General features: G+C 35.7%; 1 protein-coding gene across 1 annotated transcript in view; it reads left to right on the forward strand.

Annotated features, from left to right (window-relative positions):
* Positions 1–22,718, forward strand: part of PCLO (piccolo presynaptic cytomatrix protein) — a 406,268-nt gene that overhangs the window by 20,850 nt on the left and 362,700 nt on the right. The window contains exon 3 of the mRNA XM_011927761.1: positions 5,803–7,203. Within this exon, the coding sequence (XP_011783151.1) occupies positions 5,803–7,203 (1,401 nt within the window). The remainder of the gene's footprint in view (positions 1–5,802; positions 7,204–22,718) is intronic.

The following is a 22,718-nucleotide window of genomic DNA, read 5'->3' on the forward strand; positions in this document are numbered from 1 at the left end:
AGGAAAAGTTCAGGCTTGACAGATCTATCTAAGACAGTTGGATTCTTTCCTTTTAATGTTTGCACATTGAAGTAAGAGTCATTTCAGGACACATTGATATGGTTGTAGGCTCTCCTGGTAGAGTTTATTCCATTTCTTCCACCATTTGTCAAATGGATGTGGATGGTAGTATAATGTTGGAGAGGCAGTGCCACTTTTGACAGGGCACTTGGGAAGTTGTTTAGGAAATCTTTGTGGAAGCCATCTTCTGTGAATCAGGCATGACTGCAGAGATTGTCTGTCTAACTTCTCCATCTTCTGTGAATCAGGCATGGGGAGGAAGTGATAAGGACTAAAATCATCTAAGATTTTCATTTATGGCTCTAGAAGATGAAAACCCAATCACACAGAACGAAGGGACAAAGTGTATTATAGGTACTATGTGTAACTGGCAGAAAGTGTCTGTGGCAGGTATGTCTCTACTCAGGATTGGAGATAAAGGTTTAATTTTGGAAGTGAAACAAGACAGTGATTATCTCTAGGCAGGAAAAATATTTATGGTTAGCAGATGTTGTAATTATGAGAGACTCTTCAATCTGAATCAAAATGAGAATAGGTTTTCAGTGGCCTAAGGTACAAAGTAGGGTTCTATGGAGAATGGCATGCATCTTGAGAATGCTGTACAGATTGGCTGAACAGTGGGAGATTCACAGTAAACACAGAGCACAGTTAAACATTTTAAATTAATTTGTTTAATTCAAACCAGTTCAAAAAATGTTTGTGAACATAACTGATGCTTAAAGTGTTATTTATACACTGGAGATTAATAGAAAGCCTACTATGAGTAAGTCTTTACAGTTTGTTGTTTTGAGTCTTTGGGGAGATACAGCCTTGGAAATAACAGAATTACATAAATACTAGCATAAGAACACCAACAGAATTATATACGTTAAATTTCTTGCAAAAATTTTTACTTTTCATTGAGGCATTGAGGTTTGAAGGGGTGTGGTTGTATTAAACAGGTTTAATGTGAAGTGTTTGAGAAATAATAGCCAAATGAGAGACAGTGGCTTTGGAAATGTGAGAGAACCTTTCACAAGCAATCCAGACCCACTTCGGAATAAATGGGAAAGTGGTAAAAATATTGTGAGATTTTGAACTTGGATAACTGAGAAAGCAGTGGGAGTATTACTATCTGTTGCTCGCCCTAAGTGCACTGTGAAAGACCTGACTGACATCAAAGATGGTTTGTGATGTTAATGCTGGGGCTGATTATGGACTTTTTCATTTGGTCAATATATAGGAAAGATTCTTTGCTTTTTTCTTTTTGTCAGTTGAATCAGGGACTTGCAAATGCTGCTGTTTTCAGTACAAGACTGTTAAGTGCTGAAATACAAATCATTTCTACCTTCAACAGATTTGGCTAATATAATTAAATAAAAAGGAGGTGCTTTCTAAAAAATCCTAAGAGGATAGAAGCTTTTTATGTTGTGCTAGCCATAGATAATGATTTCAACCTGTATTATAGCAATAAGGGGGGGAAACTGATGGATCAAATATCTTTTCTGTGTTGTTTATCAAAGTTAAAATAAATGTGGTCATTTAAAGGACAAAAGATGAGGGGGTGGAATCTGTTCAAGCAAAGGGTATATTAGGAGAGAAGCAGAATTCTCTCCCTGTGAAGGGACAGTGACTCCTATTTTCCACTTTCTTTTTACTAACTCTCCTAACTCTCTGCTTAGGTAGAGATATATCCATGTACATTTATAAACCACAGAGAATCGTTTGGTTTTGGAATAAAGATAGTACAAAATGTGTCCCAGTGTTGATATACATCATACATTAAATGTGTCTGGTAGTGTTCTAATTTTACAGTTGTCCAAAGATAATGTTAGGGCCTACTGGCTATGTATGAAGCTCCAATGTTCAGATTGCAAAGAAACTTAAAATTTTACCAATCAAACCAAATACATCCCAAGAAATTTTTCAGAGGAAAAAAAGAGAAACTAGCAGCAAAGAATCACCACAATATCATCAGATTTTTTTTATGTGTAGAATATTTATTCAGTTCTTTTTTTGAGTACATCTTATCTTCATTCATTGTACTTTATTTTTTGTGCAGTTTTAAATTTATTTCTTGTATGTGTTTAGTGATGCTTAAAATTTTTATTTAATCAAGTTTATCAGAAAATTCTGTTAGAAAATATGACGAGGCTTTAATTCTGCCATCTGTATTGTCCACTGACTATTATCTAAAGATAATTGTTTCTCTTTTTAAAGCAATTTGAATTGGGATTTTATGTCATAATTTTTTAATCTCTTTTTTTTTTTTATTATACTTTACGTTCTGGGATACATGTGCAGAACGTGCAGGTGTGTTACATAGGCATACACGTGCCATGGTGGTTTGCTGAACCCACCAACCCATCATCTACATTAGGTATTTCTCCTAATGCTGTCACCCTCTATCTCCCCACCCCGCAGCAGGCCCTGGTGTGTGATGTTCTCCTCCCTGTGTCCATGTGTTCTCATTGTTCAAATCCCACTTATGATATCTACCATAACCTTGAAATTGTCTTATGCATTCACTTGTTTGGTTGTTATATCGCCTTCATCAGGACAGGGATATTCGCTGCTTTTTTTGTTTGTGTGTTTTCTTTTTGAGACAGTCTCGCTCTGTCACCCAGGCTGGAGTGTACCTCGGCTCAATGCAACCTCCGCCTTCCAGGTTTAAGCAAGTCTCCTGTTTCAGCCTCCTGAATGGCTGGGACTGCAGGCATGCACCACCACGCCTGGCTAATTTTTGTATTTTTGGTAGAGACAATGTTTCACCATGTTGGCCAGGCTGGTGTCAAACTCCTGACCTCAGGGGATCTGCCCACCTTGGCCTTCCAAAGTGCTGGGATTATAGGCCTGAGCCACAGCACCCGGCCTGATTTTTGCGTCTTTTATTCAGTGGTATTTGCCTTGTAGAAGGTGCTCAATACATATTTGAATAAAAGAATAAGTATTGTTTATTTTGAAACTACTTTGGTTATGACACTTGTTAAAAAGCATAAAAGCAATTAATATTAATGAAAATTACTAATCCTGGAAATTTATAAATTAAACTAGCTAATATGGATACAGATCTTGCATGTAACAGGTATTTTATAGAAAAATGTCAGTGACTATACATGTAAGAATTATGCCTTTAATTATATTTTTCTTTCTTATTTTGTCTGGCTGCATGATTATGAGGTGATCATGTGAGGCTATGGAAGAAAATTAATGAGAAAAACACATAGTAGAACAGCAGAGTTGACATTGATAATAGGGGATATGGGTGAGTGGGTAGATGCATATTTATAGACATATTTCCTTCCATTAAGGAAAATGGAGTGAAATTTTTCTTACATTTTTGTCTGCCTTTTGTCATGGTATTTGCAGAAGTAGCAATTGTTTGATTGTTTTGGGACTTAAAATATTTATTTGTATAAAGAGCTATTTATTTTGTGAAATGCTTCAAACATATAGAAAGGTTAAGACAATATAGTGAGTATAGAGGTGTATAATACCCATACTGAAAACAAATATAATGAATATCCATGGCTGGCACGGTGGCTCACACCTGTAATCCCAGCACTTTGAGAGGCTGAATCGGGCAGATCACGAGGTCAGGAGATAGAGACCATCCTGGCTAACACGGTGAAAACCTCTTTCTACTAAAAAATACCAAAAATCAGCCAGGCGTGGTGGCGGGCACCTGTAGTCCCAGCGATCCGGGAGGCTGAGGGAGGAGAATGGCGTGAACCCGGGAGGTGGAGCTTGCAGGGAGCCAAGATCAAGCCACTGCACTCCAGTGTGGGTGACAGAGCGAGACTGTGTCTCTAAATAAATGAATGAATGAATGAATGAATGAATGAATATCCATATACCTACCACCCATATTTAACAATATCATAATTTTACTTTTTGATTCAGTTTTTAAAACAGAAGTATAACATTTCAGTTCAAATTGAAAATCTCATTTAACCGTCTCCAAACATAAGTTTACTTTCCATGAGAGTGCAAAATAAGCCTTGTGACACTGGTATATGAGTTTAAATAATCTCAAAGAAGTTTTAAAAGGTTTAGGAATGATTAATTCAATTTTTTTTAAAAAGAAATTGTTTGAAAATAGAAAATGTACTGTTTGCCAGCTGAACACTTTGCAGTTTTGTACTGTGGGAAATTTGGTGCCTGTGCTCCTTATATTTATATATATTTTTTCATTGTGCAGCATTCTGTACAAAGAATTTCAGTGCCAGATTATTTACATTGGTTACATTGGGTGGAGAAGGTTGCATCATGGTATAATTATATATGCTAAATTATTTTGGTAATATTTAAAATAGTTATAAGGAAACATTATTTTAGAATAATAAAAAAGGTAAATGTTAAACATAGGTACTTTTAAATTATCTTCTAAAATATGGTATTAAACACAACATCTTTTCACAATAGATGCAATACAAAAAAAGCATTTGCATATTGTGTATATATATGTATATCTCATATATATACCAATCTCTGTCATTCACATGCATACACGTACATGTGTATATCACCAGTCAAATATGTACATTCCTTACTCATACTGCTTTTTCAAGTATCTTCATAAAATTTCTAAGGAAACCATGTTTCCTCTATTAAATCATGCTATTTGTGATCATTTGAGGGAGTGCTATTATTTTTTATTTACTTTGTTAATAGAGAATATCCTATTTCTAACTCAGCATGGTTAACAATTTGTATTTTGAAATATTTTAATTTCACCTTGGAGGGGGGAGTAATGCTTTGCCAATTTTAAAAATTAGCAATATGTTCATAATTTAGCAATCCTACTCTGGGCTGTATATCTTAAAATTGATTATGAGCCATCAATAGAGGAAATAACTCTCATAACTGATTTATGGTATCTAACATGTTTTATTCCCAGAAATAGTAAACCATTACTTAAGAAAAACCATTAGTTTTTCTTAGTAAACTAAGAAAAAACAAGTTTTGTGAAAGCTTATTAAGAAAAAAACATAAAACTTGCTTTTTCTTAAAATTGTACATGGTTTTCTATTTCTGGGAATAATAAAAATTTAAGTAAATCAAAGGCAAAGAATAACAGAATTACCATTAGAAGAAACACAAAACTATATTTTGATTTTTACTTTATTCCTTAAAATATAGGGTACTTTAGCCCCTGAGGAGATATATATACACACACACACGCACATACACATATAGATACATATGCATATAGGTATATATGTATATATTACATATATATTTTATGTATGTATATAAATATATATAAATTATATATATGTCTAATTTTTTTTTGAGACGGAGCCTCACTCTGTCGCCCAGGCTGGAGTGCAATGGCATGATCTCGGCTCACTGCAAGCTCAGCCTCATAGGTTCAAGCGATTTTTTGCCTCGGCCTCCTGAGTAGCTGGAATTACAGGTGCACACCACCATGCCCAGTTAATTTTTGTATTTTTAGTAAAGGCGGGGTTTCACCATGTTGGTCAGCCTTGTCTCAAACTCCTGACCTCGTGATCTGCTCACCTCAGCCTCCCAATGTGCTGGGATTACAGATGTGAGCCACTACTCCTGGCCCACTAGTTATATTTTAATATTATTAAAATATTATATTTTAATAACAATTTATTAAAATAATTTTCTCTGCATTTTCTGCTTTGAATGATGAGAGACATCGTTTCAAATGGCAGTATGCATGTTTTGAAAACATTTTTGTGTTTTTACAGTATTATTGTGTTGGTGACCATTGTTTTATTTTATTTGTAGGTAAAAGAGTGGCTCTGTTTGAACTGTCAAATGAAAAGAGCTCTAGGTGGGGATCTGGCTCCAGTTCCATCATCACCCCAGCCCAAACCGAAGGCTGCACCTGTTACCGCTACATCAGCAGTGAGCAAATCATCCCCACAGCCACAGCAGACTTCCCCAAAGAAGGATGCTGCACCAAAACAGGATCTCTCCAAGGTACCTGAGCCTAAAAAGCCACCACTAGTGAAACAACCAACCCTCCATGGCTCTCCTTCAGCCAAGGCCAAGCAGCCTCCTGAGGCAGATTCTTCATCCAAGCCAGCCCCTCCCAAAGAACCTTCTGTCCCATCTGAGCAGGACAAGGCCCCTGTTGCTGATGATAAACCAAAGCAGCCCAAGATGGTAAAGCCAACCACAGACTTTGTATCTTCATCATCAGCAACAATACCTGATATTCCAAGCTCCAAAGTACAGTCACAAGCTGAAGAGAAAACAACCCCTCCTCTAAAAACAGACTCTGCCAAACCCTCACAGAGTTTTCCACCAACAGGGGAAAAAGTCACCCCCTTTGATTCTAAAGCCATACCTCGACCTGCATCAGATTCAAAAATTATTTCACATCCTGGTCCTAGTTCAGAGAGCAAAGGTCAAAAACAAGTTGACCCCATACAAAAGAAGGAAGAGCCCAAGAAAGCACAAACCAAAACGAGTCCTAAACCAGATGCCAAGCCAATGCCAAAAGGGTCACCAACACCCCCTGGCCCACGACCTACTGCTGGCCAAACTGTCCCCACACCTCAACAGCCCCCAAAGCCTCAGGAGCAGTCAAGACGTTTCAGTCTGAATCTGGGAAGTATTACTGATGCCCCCAAATCACAGCCTACAACTCCTCAAGAGACCGTGACTGGGAAACTCTTTGGGTTTGGAGCATCAATCTTCAGCCAGGCATCAAATTTAATTTCCACTGCAGGCCAACCTGGACCTCATTCACAAAGTGGACCCGGGGCCCCAACGAAACAAGCCCCTTCCCCTTCACAGCCACCTGCTTCACAAGGGCCACCCAAATCCACAGGTCAAGCACCACCAGCACCTGCAAAAATTATACCTGTGAAAAAGGAAACAAAAGCCCCAGCAGCTGAAAAATTAGAGCCCAAAGCTGAACAAGCTCCAACAGTAAAAAGAACAGAAACAGAAAAAAAGCCACCACTTATTAAAGATAGCAAATCTTTAACAGCTGAGCCTCAAAAGGCTGTCCTTCCCACAAAACTGGAGAGATCTCCCAAACCACAATCAACCTGTCCTGTCTGCAAAACTGAACTCAACATAGGTTCTAAGGATCCTCCTAACTTCAGTACTTGCACTGAATGCAAGAATCAAGTGTGTAATCTCTGTGGATTTAACCCTACACCACATTTGACCGAGGTAAGTAATATGTGTGTGTATATATATATATATATTACATACGGAGGTGAGTCTATGGGTTTATTTTGAAATGTTTGGGTGGCCAAATATCTGAGAAAAAATGCATTTCTAGTGAAGAAAATAAATTGATCTTAGAAGTTTCAATTGCTTATTACCAGCTTACCTTCTTACTGAGAGTTCATGTTATTTGTACTTTCCTGGGTTAATGTACGGCAAGTAAGAAGATAAAATAAGCTAAGTTAAATGAAAATCTTAATTATTAAATTAATATAACAATGATCCAATCATTCATGAAATAAAGAAAAAAATAGCTTTTGAGGACTACTTGGTTTTCACATGTAAACTCCAAATAAAAGGTTTTAATATTTTATTCCCATCTCTAATCCTTCTGGTCTCTGTAATACATTAATAAAAGAAGTTTGTTTGGTTGAATATGCATAAACACCATAAAATCTATTATGTTAAGAACAGTTAAAAACTGTTAAGAACTTTGTGTAAGTTAAAAATTTTGCCCAGTAGAAAATAGTCGTTCAAATATATTATATCTAGACTTTTTATAATTCTGTTTGAAATATTATTTGGCATCCATATGAGATGGCACTTTACTAGGAGCTGTGGAAAGAAAGAAAGGTATATGGATTTCTATAACTAACATGAAGGGTTTTTTAATGGGATGATAAAAATACTTTTTATGCAATGTAAATGACTAAAAGGCAGATGATGAATTTCTAATATAGTTATAAAAGAATGAATCTATTAACAATAGCATGTTAGGGCTATTAGAATATTTAAATCATGGGACACTAGGGGGTTAAACAATTACTGCTGTCTTAAATAAGTAACAACAATGTTTTAATGAACAGTCTGGGAATTAATCAAATAATTATTCCAAGCTTTTATACAAACCAAGAATACTTAATAATTTCACTCCACTGTCCTTGGTTTTGTTATTATGATGAAAAAATTGAATAGATTTTAGCATTTATATAAAATAAGCTTTAGAGTTTGTTTTTGGTGGTGTTCTTGAGTTAAATATTTTTTTAGAAAATAAACCATAGAAAAATTTCATTTTACTTTAAAAAGACATGTTCACTTTGATCTAATTAACACTATATGAAAATGTTGTTGCTACAAGTTTAAGCAGATTTTTTTTCCTCTTTAGCTGTGATGAATAATTTTAACTAACAGTCATCTTAAAGGGACATACATTTTGGTTTCTCTCAGCACTTCATGAGTGGTAACAACTATCATTATTAGTTACAGTGTTTTGGATTCAATGTAAAAGCAAAACCAAAAACAAACCTTAAAAGAAAACACTTTTAGAAGAGAAGTTTTTGGTTGTCAATTCATGAGAGAAAATTTTCGCCAATACAATTGTATTTATTTTGTGTATTAAACAAAATTGTACCTTTCTGATGAGGATCCCTATGGTATCAACACAATGAAATTATAAAGCAAACTGCATTTCCAAAAACAAAACTATACTTTTTGCATTTCAAGTATATTTTTACACACTTAAAAATGGGTGTGTAGTGGGAGTTGAGCACTATAACTTAAAATTTTATATATATGTGTATGGATATGCATACATACATATGTATGTGTACATTTGAATTATAGTAGTTATTAGAATTCTCTCAATATTTGGAAGTCTAATGAGAGTTCCTTTGGTAGAAAGACAATAAACCTTTCAGGGAAATCTTTGATTTTCTGTGTGTTGGCAAATAATATTTTGAAAGTGGTAATTTGGAAAGGAGATTTATTGAATGAAGCAGAGAATTACCAAGGACATATGTGGAATTTCAGTACTTTGAATAGTTTGAAAATCTAGATTTTCTCAAGTGTTTAGATGGGTTAGATGAGGTCATACTTGAAATGTGGTGAGTGATCATATTAGATAATCAGTCCTTGTTCAAATTATTTTGCTCTGTGGCAATTTCTTTGAATTTGGAAGATTAGGTTTCAGAGGGAAGAAAATCTAACAAAAGCAACTAGTATTCCTGGCTCACCTTGACTATTCTAATGTACATGAAGTTTTCAGTTAGTATAAGGTCTTGGTGACCTCTGATTTCTAGGTAAAGTTCACCTGGCATCAGGGGAATGAATAAAGGTTAGCTGAGTTATTACATGTTCAAGTAGTCTCTATCATTGCTCCACAGGACTTTGGAAAAATGGCAAAAAGAGTTAGTTGAAAAGAATGGCATGTGTTTGCCTATGTGTGTATATGCATATATATACACACCTTTGTACACATATACATATATAAACATATATACATATACCCTTATGTATAGATGTATATGTATCCAGCAAACTATAAATACTGTTAACAGGTGTAATTCGTGCTACAATGTCAGTGTTCCTACTAATAAATCTTTCTTCATTTCTCTCAGTTAGGAGTTAGGAAAGCATCTCCTCCTAGATCTTTGTTGTGTGTCTACGTTTTCTTTATTCTGCTTGTAATATGTCTCTTGTGACCTAATATTTTCTGCTTAGCTGGTTAGTACTGTCCTTCTGTGCCAATCTCAGAGAGGACGTTCTGAAAATACTCAGATTTTATGCCTGAAGTCCAAATAAATGGTATTCCCTCAAGAAAAGATTCAATAATTTCATTTATTTTCTAATAAAGTATGTCCAACTCTCTAATACAAGCCTCTGCTTCTCCTATACTGGTCTCTGTGAGACAGGGCATTTTTCCTGCTGATGCCACCCTGACCCCTTCTCCCTTTGGCTGTTCTGTTTCTCTGGTTGTGAGAAGAGCTTGTCATATTTTGTCATTGGTTGGGAAGCTGTAGATGGTTTCCCTCTTTCTCCCTCATTAATCAAACACACCTGTCACTAAGGTTGTTTCCTGTCTCATACACAACACCTCCCACTGAACCTGAGGAGTGCCAACGGCTGCCTGCAGGCCCTGGGGTGCAGCCAGACCTCAACCTAAGCCTTACTGTTTAACTGCTTGATGCCCAGTTTGTATAAATGGTACTATAATCCCTTAACCTGTGATGGCAAGAGACAATTATTTTTGGCTTTAATTTCTGCCAAGTCAGGAAATACCTTGTCTTGGAAGGAGTTTTAAAAATGGCAGTTGAGCTTTCTTAAAAAAGCTAGTCTTACAGAATTTGGAAGCATGCTGAGAAAAACAGCTTAAGTTGGCAATCAGTTTACCTAGTGAATTTTTTGTCATTCTGGTAATCAAATTCAAAATGAGTCAGAATTACTCATAATGGATATTTATTGTTGTTAGCACCCTTTTCTAAGCTAACGTTTTACTATGAAAATAATGTTTAAAAGTAATTGTGTTTCCTCATATTCAAGAAGTCCTGGAGTCATAATTTTGCTTCCTTAGCAAGATGATTGTGCATGGCCCAAATAGTGTAGGAATTGCTATAAGATATTTGTCACTATGCAACAAATGAGTCCTTTAAGATAAGACCCAGTGATGTAGCTGAGAGTTTTTGAGATCTTTACTCTGCCTGGGTGGCTTCCACATTTTCCATTAAATACTCAAAAATGGCCCACTGGGGATATCCTGCATTTCTTATTTTGCAAACACATACCTTCCTTTTACTGTAATGGCCATTGCTGAATACATTAAAAAGCGTATATTCAGTACTCAAAAGCATTTACATAGACACACACACAAAAGAAATTAAAGACTGAAAGAATTATCAATAAGGAGAAATCAATAAGGAGAAAATAATTCTACCATTAATTAATTTCAAAAGAATTATGTAATGGAGACTGATCAGAATGGTGGCTCACGCCTGTAATGCCAGCACTCTGGGAGGCCGAAGCGGGCAGATCACTTGAGGTCGGGAGTTTGAGACCAGCCTGGCCAACTTGGTAAAACCCTGTCTCTACTAGAAATGTGAGAAAGTCGGCATGGTGGTTCGTGTCTGTAGTCCCAGCTACTCAGGAAGCTGAGGCAGGAGAATCACTTAAACCTGGGAGATGGAGGTTTCAGTGAACTGAGTTTGCCCCACTGCACTCCAGCCTGGACAATAGAGAGAGACTTCATCTCAAATAATAACAACAACAACAACAACATAATGGAGATCTACATTAATTAAAAATTTCTGGCACCTGTGACAAAGAAAGACACCTGATAGCACTTTTAAAATCAATATAAAAAAGTTTATAAGCTGGCCAGTAAAATAAAAAATTAGAAAATTAATGTAAGTCATTGATTTTTATTTAGTTAAAATATTCAGTGATGAATTCAAAAGAAAGCTGTATTTTTGTTTAAATAAATTTAAACAAAAGTAATTTTTTCTTAGTTCCCATTTTTCTATGCATTTTTATATAGTTAATGTTCTACTCTGTATGGTAGTTCTGTATCTCAGTAAACATATAACATTTCTCCATATAATTAAACTCCTTAAGCATCATTTTAAATAATTATTATCTAATTCTATGGATGTATGTTTTGGTTATGCACATTTGTCTCATATTCAGGATTTAGGTTGTTGTCATTTTTCATGAACTTTTTGGACAAAAATATTAGTATTTTTAACTATTTCCCAAGGAAAACTTATACTAGGATTACTAAATCAAGGGATAAGGACTTTGGAATAAGAAATTCTCTTTGGAGATGTAATAGCAGTCAACATTGCCACCACTAGTATATGTGATTTCTTTCTCACTGTAGTCTCTCTAAACTTGAATAATATCTAAAACAATATTTAATTTGGAAGTCTAAAAGTGCTGTAATATTCTTCCATTGCCTTACATTTTTGATTACTAGACGTTTTTATTTTAAATATTAGATGTAAATAGATGCTTCTAATTATGATCCAGAAAAAATAACTGTGCAATGTTTGAAAGGTAAATTGATATCAATCATATGGCTTAAAAAACTTCTAATAGGGCAGCTATTTTGACTTGGCCTATGTGAGGCCATTGTGCTAAGCACTTTTCTCACCACAACCCTGTGGGACAGGTTTTACTTGTAGTTTAGAGATTAGGAGAAGGAGTATCTGAGAGGTATAGCTATCAAGCCACAAAGGTATAGTTCAGAGGCTAAGTCAGTGGTCTCTTTACTATACTGTTTAGGAGACCTAAGGCACTAGGTAATGATGCCACTTGTTCAGTGCTCTCTTAAAGTTGCATCAGTTGGTAATTGCTAGGATTTTAATACTAGCACATTTGTAAATATATGCATGAAATCCAGGTAACATTTGGGGTCCTTGGAATAATGATGGCTTGTTACATGGTTGAATTTAGAAGAATGGAACAGATTCAGAGGTTCAGAGAAGCCTAGAGACTGGCATCATTGTGCAAGTGTTCTTTCCAGCTAAGTCTACCAACTGGCCACCATTCCTAGGCGAAATCATATGGCTCAATGATCAAATGATTTATCTGCCTTTCTAGTATGAGTGTATAAAACATAGTTATTCCAGTTGCAAGAAATACTGTTATATTCTTTCCAATGCATGCAAAGAGTTTACTCCATGAAAATGATAAATGTCTCAGTGTTTCATTGGTGGTGGTGGTCGAGTCTTTGCTTCTATGGCAATGGAATGGAATCCCATTGCCATAGAAATGGAATTATTGGGCCATAGGTTATGCGCATTCTAACCTTGTTTTCCACAGTGGTTGCATCAACTAATATTCTAATGAAGTTTTCATGTATGCCACTGTTTTTCTGGAGATCATCTGAAATAATAGTCACTGGTCATGTACTGATGAACGCTATGGCTAACTCAAATTAGGATGTGCTTCAAGTGTAAAATACAAATTGGATTTCAAAACCTTAGTATGAAAAAAGATAAATATCTCAAAAATAATTTTTGTTGATTATATATAGAAATGATATTTTACAGTGTTGGGTTAGTATTGTTCTTACGACTTTTTCATTTTTTTCTGGTTACAAGATCCCACCTTATCTTTTGCACAAGCCATTTCTTTGTATGTCCCCAGTCTTGGCTTTATCCCTGTCTCAGTCGTTTGATTGTTGTCTTTTTTGGATAGTAATTGATATTTCTAAAATGTGTAAAAGATGTAAGGCTTCCTTTGGCTCCTTCTGAATTCATTCAAGTCCAATTAATATTGTGTAAGCCTTCTGTTCCTTAAATATTGTTGTTACTATTGCCTTTCTATCTTTTAACTTTGACATTGCATATGCATGCAGTGTAGCATATTTGTGTGGTTATTTTTATGTGGTCTGCAGAGAAGATAGATCTCAAGGCTCTCATTGTCAAGAGAGACACTGCTGATGCCTGGTGTGGCGTAAGGATCAAAGTACTTAGGTCCTGCTATTCATTACCAAGCAATATCCACATTACCTACTAGCGTACTGTGGCTATACCAAACTTTAGGTCAGAACATCCTATATTTTCTACTGACCTCTCTGGTTCCAAATGGTTCTTCTGTGCTTTTCAGAACTCTTGGGTCTGTTTATACTATTTCTGTGGCTTTTGGGGAAATGTTCAGCTATTGAATTAATTGCTACCAGAAGACTCAGAAATGCAGAGTATTAGAAATTGAATATATCACCATGTCCAGTATTTTATTCCTTTCATTTTTTGATGGTCATTCATTTTACTTTTAAAATTCTATTTCAATAATTTTAATTCCAAGTGTACTATTCTTTCTTATTACAATCCACAGAGTAGTGAAATATCTGAAGGAAAATGAATGAGTTCCTCTCCCCTCTGCACTCCTGAAAGTGATATCTATTTAAACATACCTTCTAATGCTTTTTGCTTGTTTTTATAATGGTTATATACACATAATGACATGTGGAAGGATTTGACATTTTTGAAACTTTATTGGGATAGGTATGTTTTTGCAAATTATTTATTTTGAAACAAATATGTGAATTTATACATATTTTCATTGATTTTTTTCGTTAAGCATTATACATTATACATTATACATTAGTGTTCTCAAGTGAACACTCTCTAACTTACCTCACTATATTTATAAGGTATCATTGTATGTGTAAGGTAAATAGATCTACAAAATCTCACAGTACTCACAGACATTCTCCTCTTGAAAACTAAGAAATTGGGAGTGTTTCTAGCTCTTGTTACTTTATAAACAAAGCTGTAGTAAAATGTCTGTACAAATAATTTACATTGTATTTTTAAGTATTATATAAATTCCTTGAAATGGATGTATAAGGTTAAGGCAAATGGGCTTTAAAATTTTATGGAAACTTCCATATTACTTTGTTAAATATTGGTAGTAATTATAGTCCTGCCAACAATGCATAGGTGGCTCTTTTTTCCTACATTAACTAGTATATAATATTTATCGATTTCATGAGCCAGAAATTATATTGCATTGTTGCACAAATTTGACTTTCCCTGCCTATTTTGAGAGTAAACGTCATATAAGTTTTTATCAACATCACGAGTTTATTAACCAGTTATATTTCTCCTCTTAAAAATTTCCTTTTTATAACTGTTGGTGATTATGGGGGAGGGAGTGTCTCTATATTAGGTTTTAGATAATTTAATTCTTTATCAGTTTATCTATCTGGAAATGATTTTCCCTTATGTGTCACTCATTTTTAAATTTCTTTATGAGATTCATTCTTATATGAATTTTATTTTTATGCAATCAAATATTTTAATTTTTCTTTATGCTTACTTATTTTAAAATTTTTAATTTTATGGGTACATAGTACATGTATGTATTTATGAGGTACATGTGATAGTTTGATATAGGCAGACAATGTATAATAATCACATCAGGATAATTGGGTTATCTGTCAGCTCAAGCATTTCTCATTTATTTGTGTTAGGAACATTCCAATGTGACTCTTTTAGTTATTTTAAAATATATAATAAATTATTATTGACTGTAATCACCCTGTTTTGCTATCAGATACTAAATCTTACTCATTCTATCTATATTTTTGTACTCATTAACTATCCCCACTCCCACTCCACCCACTACCCTTCCCAGCCTGTGGTAACCATCATTCTACTGTCTATCCCCATGAGTTCAATTGCTTTAATTTTTAGTTCACACACATGAGTGAGAATATATGAAGTTTGTCTTTCTGCGACTGGCTTATTTTACTTAATGTCTTCCAGTTCTATCCATGTTGTTGCAAATGACAGAATTTCATTCTTTTTTATAGATGGATAATATTCCATGGTATATATGTGCCACATTTTCTTTATCCATTCATCTGTTGAAGGACACTTAGGTTGATTCCAAATCTTGGCTATTGTGAATAGTGCTGCAGTAAACATGGGAGTGCAGACATCTCTTTTATGTACATATTCCCTTTCTTTTGGATGTGTACCTAGCAGTGGTATTGCTGGATCATACAGTAGTTCTATATTTAGCTTTTTAAGGAACTTCCATACTGTTCTCCATAGTGGCTGTACTAACTGAACATTCCCATCAACAATGTATGACGGCTCCCCTTTCTCCTGATCCTCACCTACATTTATTTTTGCCTGTCTTTTGTATCAAAGCCATTCTAAGTGGAGTGAGAGAATGTATTGTAGTTTTGACTTGCATTTCTCTGATCATTAATGATGATGTTGAGCAGGTTTTCATATGCCTGTTGGACATTTGTATGTTTTCTTTGGAGAAATGCTTATTCAGATCTTTTGCTTTTTTTTTTTTTTTTTTTTTTTTGAGACAGAGTTTCTCTCTTGTATTTTTAATAGAGACAGGGTTTCACCATGTTGGTCAGACTGATCTCAAACTCCTGACCTCAGGTGATCCACTGGCCTCAGACTCCCAAAGCGCTGGGATTACAGGTGTGAGCCACCACACCAGAACCTTTTGTGTATTTCTTAAACAGATTTTTAGATTTTTTTCTATGGGGTTGTTTGAGCTCCTTGTATATTCTGGAAATTAATCCCTTGTCAGATAGATAGTTTGCAAACATTTTCTCCCATTATATGGGTTGTCTCTTCACTTTGTTCTTTACTTTGCTGTGAAGAAGTTTTTTAACTTGATGTGATCCCATTTTTCAGTTTTTGCTTTTGTTGCTTGTGCTTTTGAGGTATTGCTCAAGAAATCTTTGCCCAGACCAATGTCCTGGAGAGTTTCCCTAATAATTTCTTCTGGTAGATTCATAGTTTCAGATCTTAGATTTAATTCTTTAATCAATTTTTATTTCGTTTTTGTATATGGTGAAAAGCAGGGATCACGTTTGGTTCTTCTGCATTTGGATATGCAGTTTTCCCAGGACCATTTATTGAAGAGACTACACTTTCCCCAGCGTATGTTTCTTGGCATCTTTGTTGAAAATGAGTTCACTGTAGATGTATGAACTTATTTCCAAGTCCTTTATTCTGTTCCATTGGTCCATGGGTCTGCTTTTATGCCAGTGCCATGCTGTTTTGGTTACTACAGCACTGTAGTATAAAGTCAGGTAGTGTGATTCTTCTAGTTTTGTTCCTTTTACTCAGGATGGCTTTGGCTATTCTTGGTCTTTTGTGGTTGTATATACATTTTTTTTTTTCTATTTCTGTGAAGAAAGTTACTAGTATTTTGATAGAGATTGCATTGAATCTGTAGATTGCTTCGGGTAGTATGGGCATTTTAACAATATTAGTTCTTCTAATGGATAAGCATGAGCTATCTTTCATTTTTTGTGTCCTTTCCAATTTCTTGCATCATTGTTTTATAGTTTTTACTGTAGAGAACTTTCACTTCCTTGGTTAAGTTTATGTCAAAGTATGTAATTTAATTTGTAGCAATTGTAAAAAAAATTACTTTCTTATATTTTGAGGTTGTTTGCTGTTGGCCTATAGAAATGCTACTGATTTTTGTATTTTGATTTTGTATTCTACAAATTTACTGACATTGTTTATCAATTCTAATTGTTTCTCTGGTGGAATCCTTTAAGTTTTTCAAAATATAAGATTATATTATTTAAAGACATGGATAATTAGACTTTTTTTCTTCCAATGTGTATGCCCTTTATTTCTTTCTCTTGTCTAATTGCTGTAGCTAGGACTTCCACTACTATGTTGAATTACCGTGGTGAAAGTGGGCATCCTAGGCCGGGCACAGTGGCTCATGCCTGTAATCCCAGCACTTTGGGAGGCCCAGGTGGGTGGATCACCTGAGGTCAATCGTTCGAGACCAACCCAGCCAACATGGTGAAACACTGTCTCCACTAAAAATACAAAAATTAACTGGGAGTGGTGGTGGACACCTGTAATCCCAGCTACTTGGGAGGCTGAGACTGAAGAATCACTTGAACCTGGGAGTCAGAAGTTGCAGTGAACTGAGATTGTACCACTGCACTCCCACCTGGGCAATAGAGCAAAACTCCATTAAAAAAAAAAAAAAAAAAAAGAAGGAAAGAGTGCATCCTTGTCTTACTATAGATATTAGAGGAAAGGTTTTTTAATACATTTTTTTTTCATTCAGTACATCAGCTGTGGGTCTGTTTAATATGGCTTTTATTGTGTTGCGGTATGTTCCTTCTATCCCCAGTTTTTTGAGGGTTTTTGTTATGAGGTATCTTGAATTTTGTCAAATGCTTTTTTCAGTGTGAATTAAAAGGATCATATGGTTTTGCCCTTCTTTCTGTTGATATGATGTATCACATTAATTGATTAGTGTATGTTACACCATCCCTGCATTCTTGGGATAAATCTCACTTAGTCATCATGGATGATTTTTTTCATGTGTTGTTGGAATTTGGTTTACTAGTATTTTGTTGGAGATTTTTGCATAAATGTTTATCAGAGATATTAGGCTGTACTTTTTTGTTGTGTCTGGTTTTGGTGTCAGGGTTATAGTCTCTTCCTTAATTGAATCCTTTATCATTATATTATTACCTTCTTTGATTCTTTTCATACTTTTCTCCTTGAAATCTATAACATTTGTCTAAGTATAGGATACCATGCTTTTTTTGTTTTCATTTGCATGAAATATCTTTTTCCATCCCTTTATTTTCAGTCTATGTATGTAAAGTGAGTTTCTTATAGGCAGAATTTTATTGGGTCTTGCTTTTTAATCCATTTAACCACTCTGTCTTTTATTGGAGAGTTCAGTCCATTTACATTCAATGTTATTATTTATAAATAAGGATTTACTACTGTTATTTTAAATTTTGTTTTCTAATTGTTTTGTGGTTTTTCTTTCTTTTCTGTCTTATGTATAAAAGTGATTTTTTCTGGTGGTATGTTTTAATTTCTTGCTTTTATTTTTTGTTTGTCTGTTATTGGTTTTTGATTTGAGGTTACCATGGAACTTACAAATAACCTTCTGTTACTGATTATTTTAAATTTTCGAGAACTCTTGTTGCAGTAGCAACAACAAACAAGCAAAGAGAGAACTAATAAAAACTCTATGCCTCAACTTCTTCCACTTCCTCCCTGGTTTCCCAGTTTTTAACTTATTGTTTCTATTTATATGTTTTTATACTGTGTATCTTTACAAATTTTTGTTTGTTTGTTTGTTTGTTTAGTAGAGATGGGTTTCACCTTGTTAGCCAGGATGGTCTTGATCTCCTGACCTCGTGATCTGCCCACCTTGGCCTCCCAAGGTGTTGGGATACAAAAGTTTTTATAGTTATTTTTGTTAAGTTTATTTTTCTACCCAAGTTATAAGTAGTTTACACACCACAATTACAGTGTTAGAATATTCTGTATATAGTTTTGTTATCATTGTTACTAGCAAGTTTTGTGCCTTCAGACAATTTCTTATTGCTTGTTAACTTTCTTTTCTTTCAGATTGATGAACTCCTTTTAGGATTTCTTGTAAGACAGGTCTGGTATAGATGAAATCCCTCAGCTTTTGCTTGTGTGGGAGTCTTCATTTCTCCTTCATGTTTGAAGGACATTTTTGCTGGACATAATATGCCACAATAAAAGTTTTCTCAGTGCTTTAAATATGTCATGCTACTCTCTCTGGCCTTTAAGGTTTCCACTAAAAAGTCTGCTGCCAGATGTATCAGAGCTCATGTTCATGTTATTTTCTTCTGTTTTCTTGCTGTTTTTTGGATCTTTTCTATATCTTTTAATTTTAGAAGTTTGATTTTTAAATGTCTTGAGGTAGTCTTATTTGAGTTAAATCTGCTGGTGCTCTCTGACCTGCTTGTACTTGAATATTGGTAACTTTCTCTAGGTTTGGAATATTCTCTGTTATTTTCTTGAATAAACTTATTTATTTATTTATTTATTTATTTATTTAGGCAGATTCTCACTCCAACACCCAAGCTGGAGTACAGTGACACAATCTTGGCTCACTGCAACCTCTGCCTCCCAGGTTCAAGCAATTCTTGTGCCTCAGCCTCCCGAGTAGCTGGAATTACAGGTGCATGCCATCACAATGGGCTAATTTTTGTGTTTTTAGTAGAGATGAGGATTTCTCATGCTGGCCAGGCTGGTCTCCAACTCCTGACTTCAAGAGATCTGCTACCTTGGCCTCCAAAAGCACTGGGATTACAGGCGTGAGCCACCATGCCTGGCCTCCTTGAATAAACTTTCTACTCTGATCGTCTCTATCTCCACTTTAAAGTCAGTAACTCTTAGATTTTCCCTGTTGAGACTATTTTCTAGATCTTGTAGGCATACTTATTAGAATTCTTTTCTTTCTCCTGTGACTGTGTTTTCATGTAATCTGACCTCATGCTCATTAAATATTTCTTCTGCTTGGTCAGTTCTGCTGTTGAAACTAATGCATTTTTCAGTTTATCAATTGAATTTTTCAGTCACGAAATTTCTGTTTGAATTTTAAAATTATTTCAATATTTGCTATTTTTTTCTGATAGGATTCTGGATATCTTCTCTGTGTTATTTTAATTTTGTTAAGCTTCCTCAAAACAGCTATTTTGAATTCTCTATCTGAAAGGTTGCATATCTCTGTTGCTCCAGGATTAGTCACTGTTGCCGTATTTAGTTCATTTAGTGAGGTCATTTTTTTTTTTCCTGGAAGTTCTTTATGTTTGTGGATGTTCATTGATGTCTGGGCATTGAAGAGTTCAGTATTTATTTTAATCTTTGCAGTCTGGACTTATTTATACCCTTCCTTCTTGAGAATGCTTTCCAGGTATTCAAAAAGGAAATGAGTTGGGTTTTGATCGAAGTCTTTGATCACTGCATTTATATCTGCACTAGAGATCACCCCAAGCCCAGCAATACTGTGACTCTTGGAGACAGCAATACTGCCTTGGTGGACTTCAGTAATATCCAGGAGAATTCCCCACAATAACAGTCAGAGTCTCTTGTTCTCTTCCCTGACTTTCACCCAAACAAAAGGAGCCTCTCTCTCTGTGCTGGGCTGCATGGAGTTGAGGGAGGGATGACACAAGCAGTCCCATAACCACCACAGCTAGGATTGCACTGGGTCACATCTGAACCAGCCCAGCACTGGATTTCACCCCAGGGCTATGGCTACCACTGCCTGGCTACCACTGATGTTTATTCAAGGCTTAGGAGCTCCTTATTTGGCAAGCAGTGAATCCTGCCGGTAGGCAGCAGGTTCCCTTTTGACCCAGAATGGGTCCAGAAATGCCATCCAGGAGTTAGGACCTGGAATCAGGGGCTTCAGGGCTCTGTTTAGTATTTTATTTTACTGTAGCTGAGCTGGTACTCAAGTTGCAAGATAAAATCTTTTTTTTTTGTTTGTTTCCCTCTCCTTTTTGCAAGGGGAAAGAGTCACTCCGCGAGTTATACTGCTTAGAGTTGGGGAAGAGGTAATGTAAACATCCCCATGTTTCCCCCAGATGGTGTCTCATTGGCTCGAACGCACCCCAGCTCCACTATTCCGAGCCAAGCACACCACCGGTCCTTATAGTACTTGAGCCCAGCTCCAATCCTTGTGGCTTAGACTGCCTTTCAAATTTATTCAAGACCCTAGGGCACTTTAGTCCACTGGTAGTGGGGTTAGTAAGAACTCAAGTTCCTACTGCTGGAGTGGAGGATTCCCCTCTGGCTGGGGCTGCTCGAAATGCTTCCTTCTAGTATGCCAGCCAAATTCTGCCCTCTGTTGTGTTCTGCTGTGAGAGGGAAGCACTGAGTTCCAATGCAAGGTCCCACAATCACTTTGCTCTCCCTCCTCCAAGGGTAGAAATTCTCTCTCTCTGCTCACTGCTGGGGGATGGGGCCGGGGGGTGTTGTCAGCAATTCAAGACTGTCCTTTCTACCCTCTTCTGTGCCTCTTTCCATAATATGATATTAAATATGATATTAAAATCAGGTACTATTATTGCTCACTTGATTTTTGGCTCTTATGAAGGTGCTTTCTTGTATGTATAGTAGTTCTATTTGGTGTTCCTGCATGGAGATGATCGCCAGAGGGTTCTTTTTGGCCATTTTGGTCTACCTTCCTGTGATTACCTGTTTGATAAATAAGGCATTTTTCACATTTATGTTATAAAAATAACCTTGCACATGTTCCCCTAAGCATCTGTAGTTTTATTTTATTCAAAATAAAACTCTAGAAAGCTTTTGTTTTGGTATAGTGCGAGCTGAAAGGTCTAATTTTATATATTCAAACTGCATAGCTGCTTGTCCCCAAATTATTTACCAAGTAATTTATCCTTTGTGCTCTGATTTGTAGTGCCACGTTTATCATGTAATAAATTTCTATAAAAACACAGTTTGCTTTCCTAGATTCTTTAGTTTGTACTGTTAGTTATATGTTGTTCACAGTATCAGAACCTTACTATTTTTATTAGACTAGTTCTAAAATTAAGTATTAAATATCCATGTAAACCTTGGCAATAAAAGCCTAGTAATAGGTTATTATCTGTCCTGTGATTTGACTTTACCCTACTTCACTAATAAGTTAACCTGTTATTGTTTCAGAGAATCCAGCTGTAGACATGAGACTCCTAGGTCAAAGAAAAAGACCTTTATTACTCTCAGCACATCAGGCAGCCTGAGCATCAGCATATTTGCATCTGTTTCCCTTTGTCCCTGACTCCCATGGGGGTGATACGATATGGGCTTAGATTTATGCTGTACACACAGTGAGTCTGAGTCACAGGTGAAGAACACTGAGCTTGTAGAATCTACCTCCTTCATAGCAGCAAGTGAGCTGGCTCGATTTTGTCCCAGAGGGAGATACGATGTCAGCTCTTGAGGCTGCCTGTTGCAAGCACATGCTTGAGAAATGGCCAGGATATAAAGTGGCCAAGGCCTTGCATTGTTAACATAAACAGCAAGTTGTGTGGGAGAATATTATATTATGAATTGTTTCTTTACACAATGCTAAATATATAGACCTAGTATAGAAAACAGGTAAAAATTGAAAGTGCACCACTGAGGCAAATTTCAGCCAGTTGAAGCTGCCCATTTGGCAACCACTCTTACTGTTGGGCCTGCCTCTAATCCAACCCCAAGAGACTCTTCTGAAGAAGGACTACTTCTCAGGCCTTCTACATTAAAGATGAAGAAAATTAGGCTCAGGAAAATGAATGATATGCCTAAGGTTGGGGCCAGTAGTGATTGCTACAGTACTAAATAAAAATACCCTTTTCATTAAGTTTGTTTTCAGTAACTCCTTTAAAAAATTTCATCTTTAACATAATATCCTCTGAGTTTATCCATGTTGTCACAAGTAACAGCATTTCAAAATCT

This window comes from Colobus angolensis, unplaced genomic scaffold (genome assembly GCF_000951035.1).
Source record: "Colobus angolensis palliatus isolate OR3802 unplaced genomic scaffold, Cang.pa_1.0 Scaffold74, whole genome shotgun sequence".
In the NCBI taxonomy this organism is placed as follows: Eukaryota; Metazoa; Chordata; class Mammalia; order Primates; family Cercopithecidae; genus Colobus; species Colobus angolensis.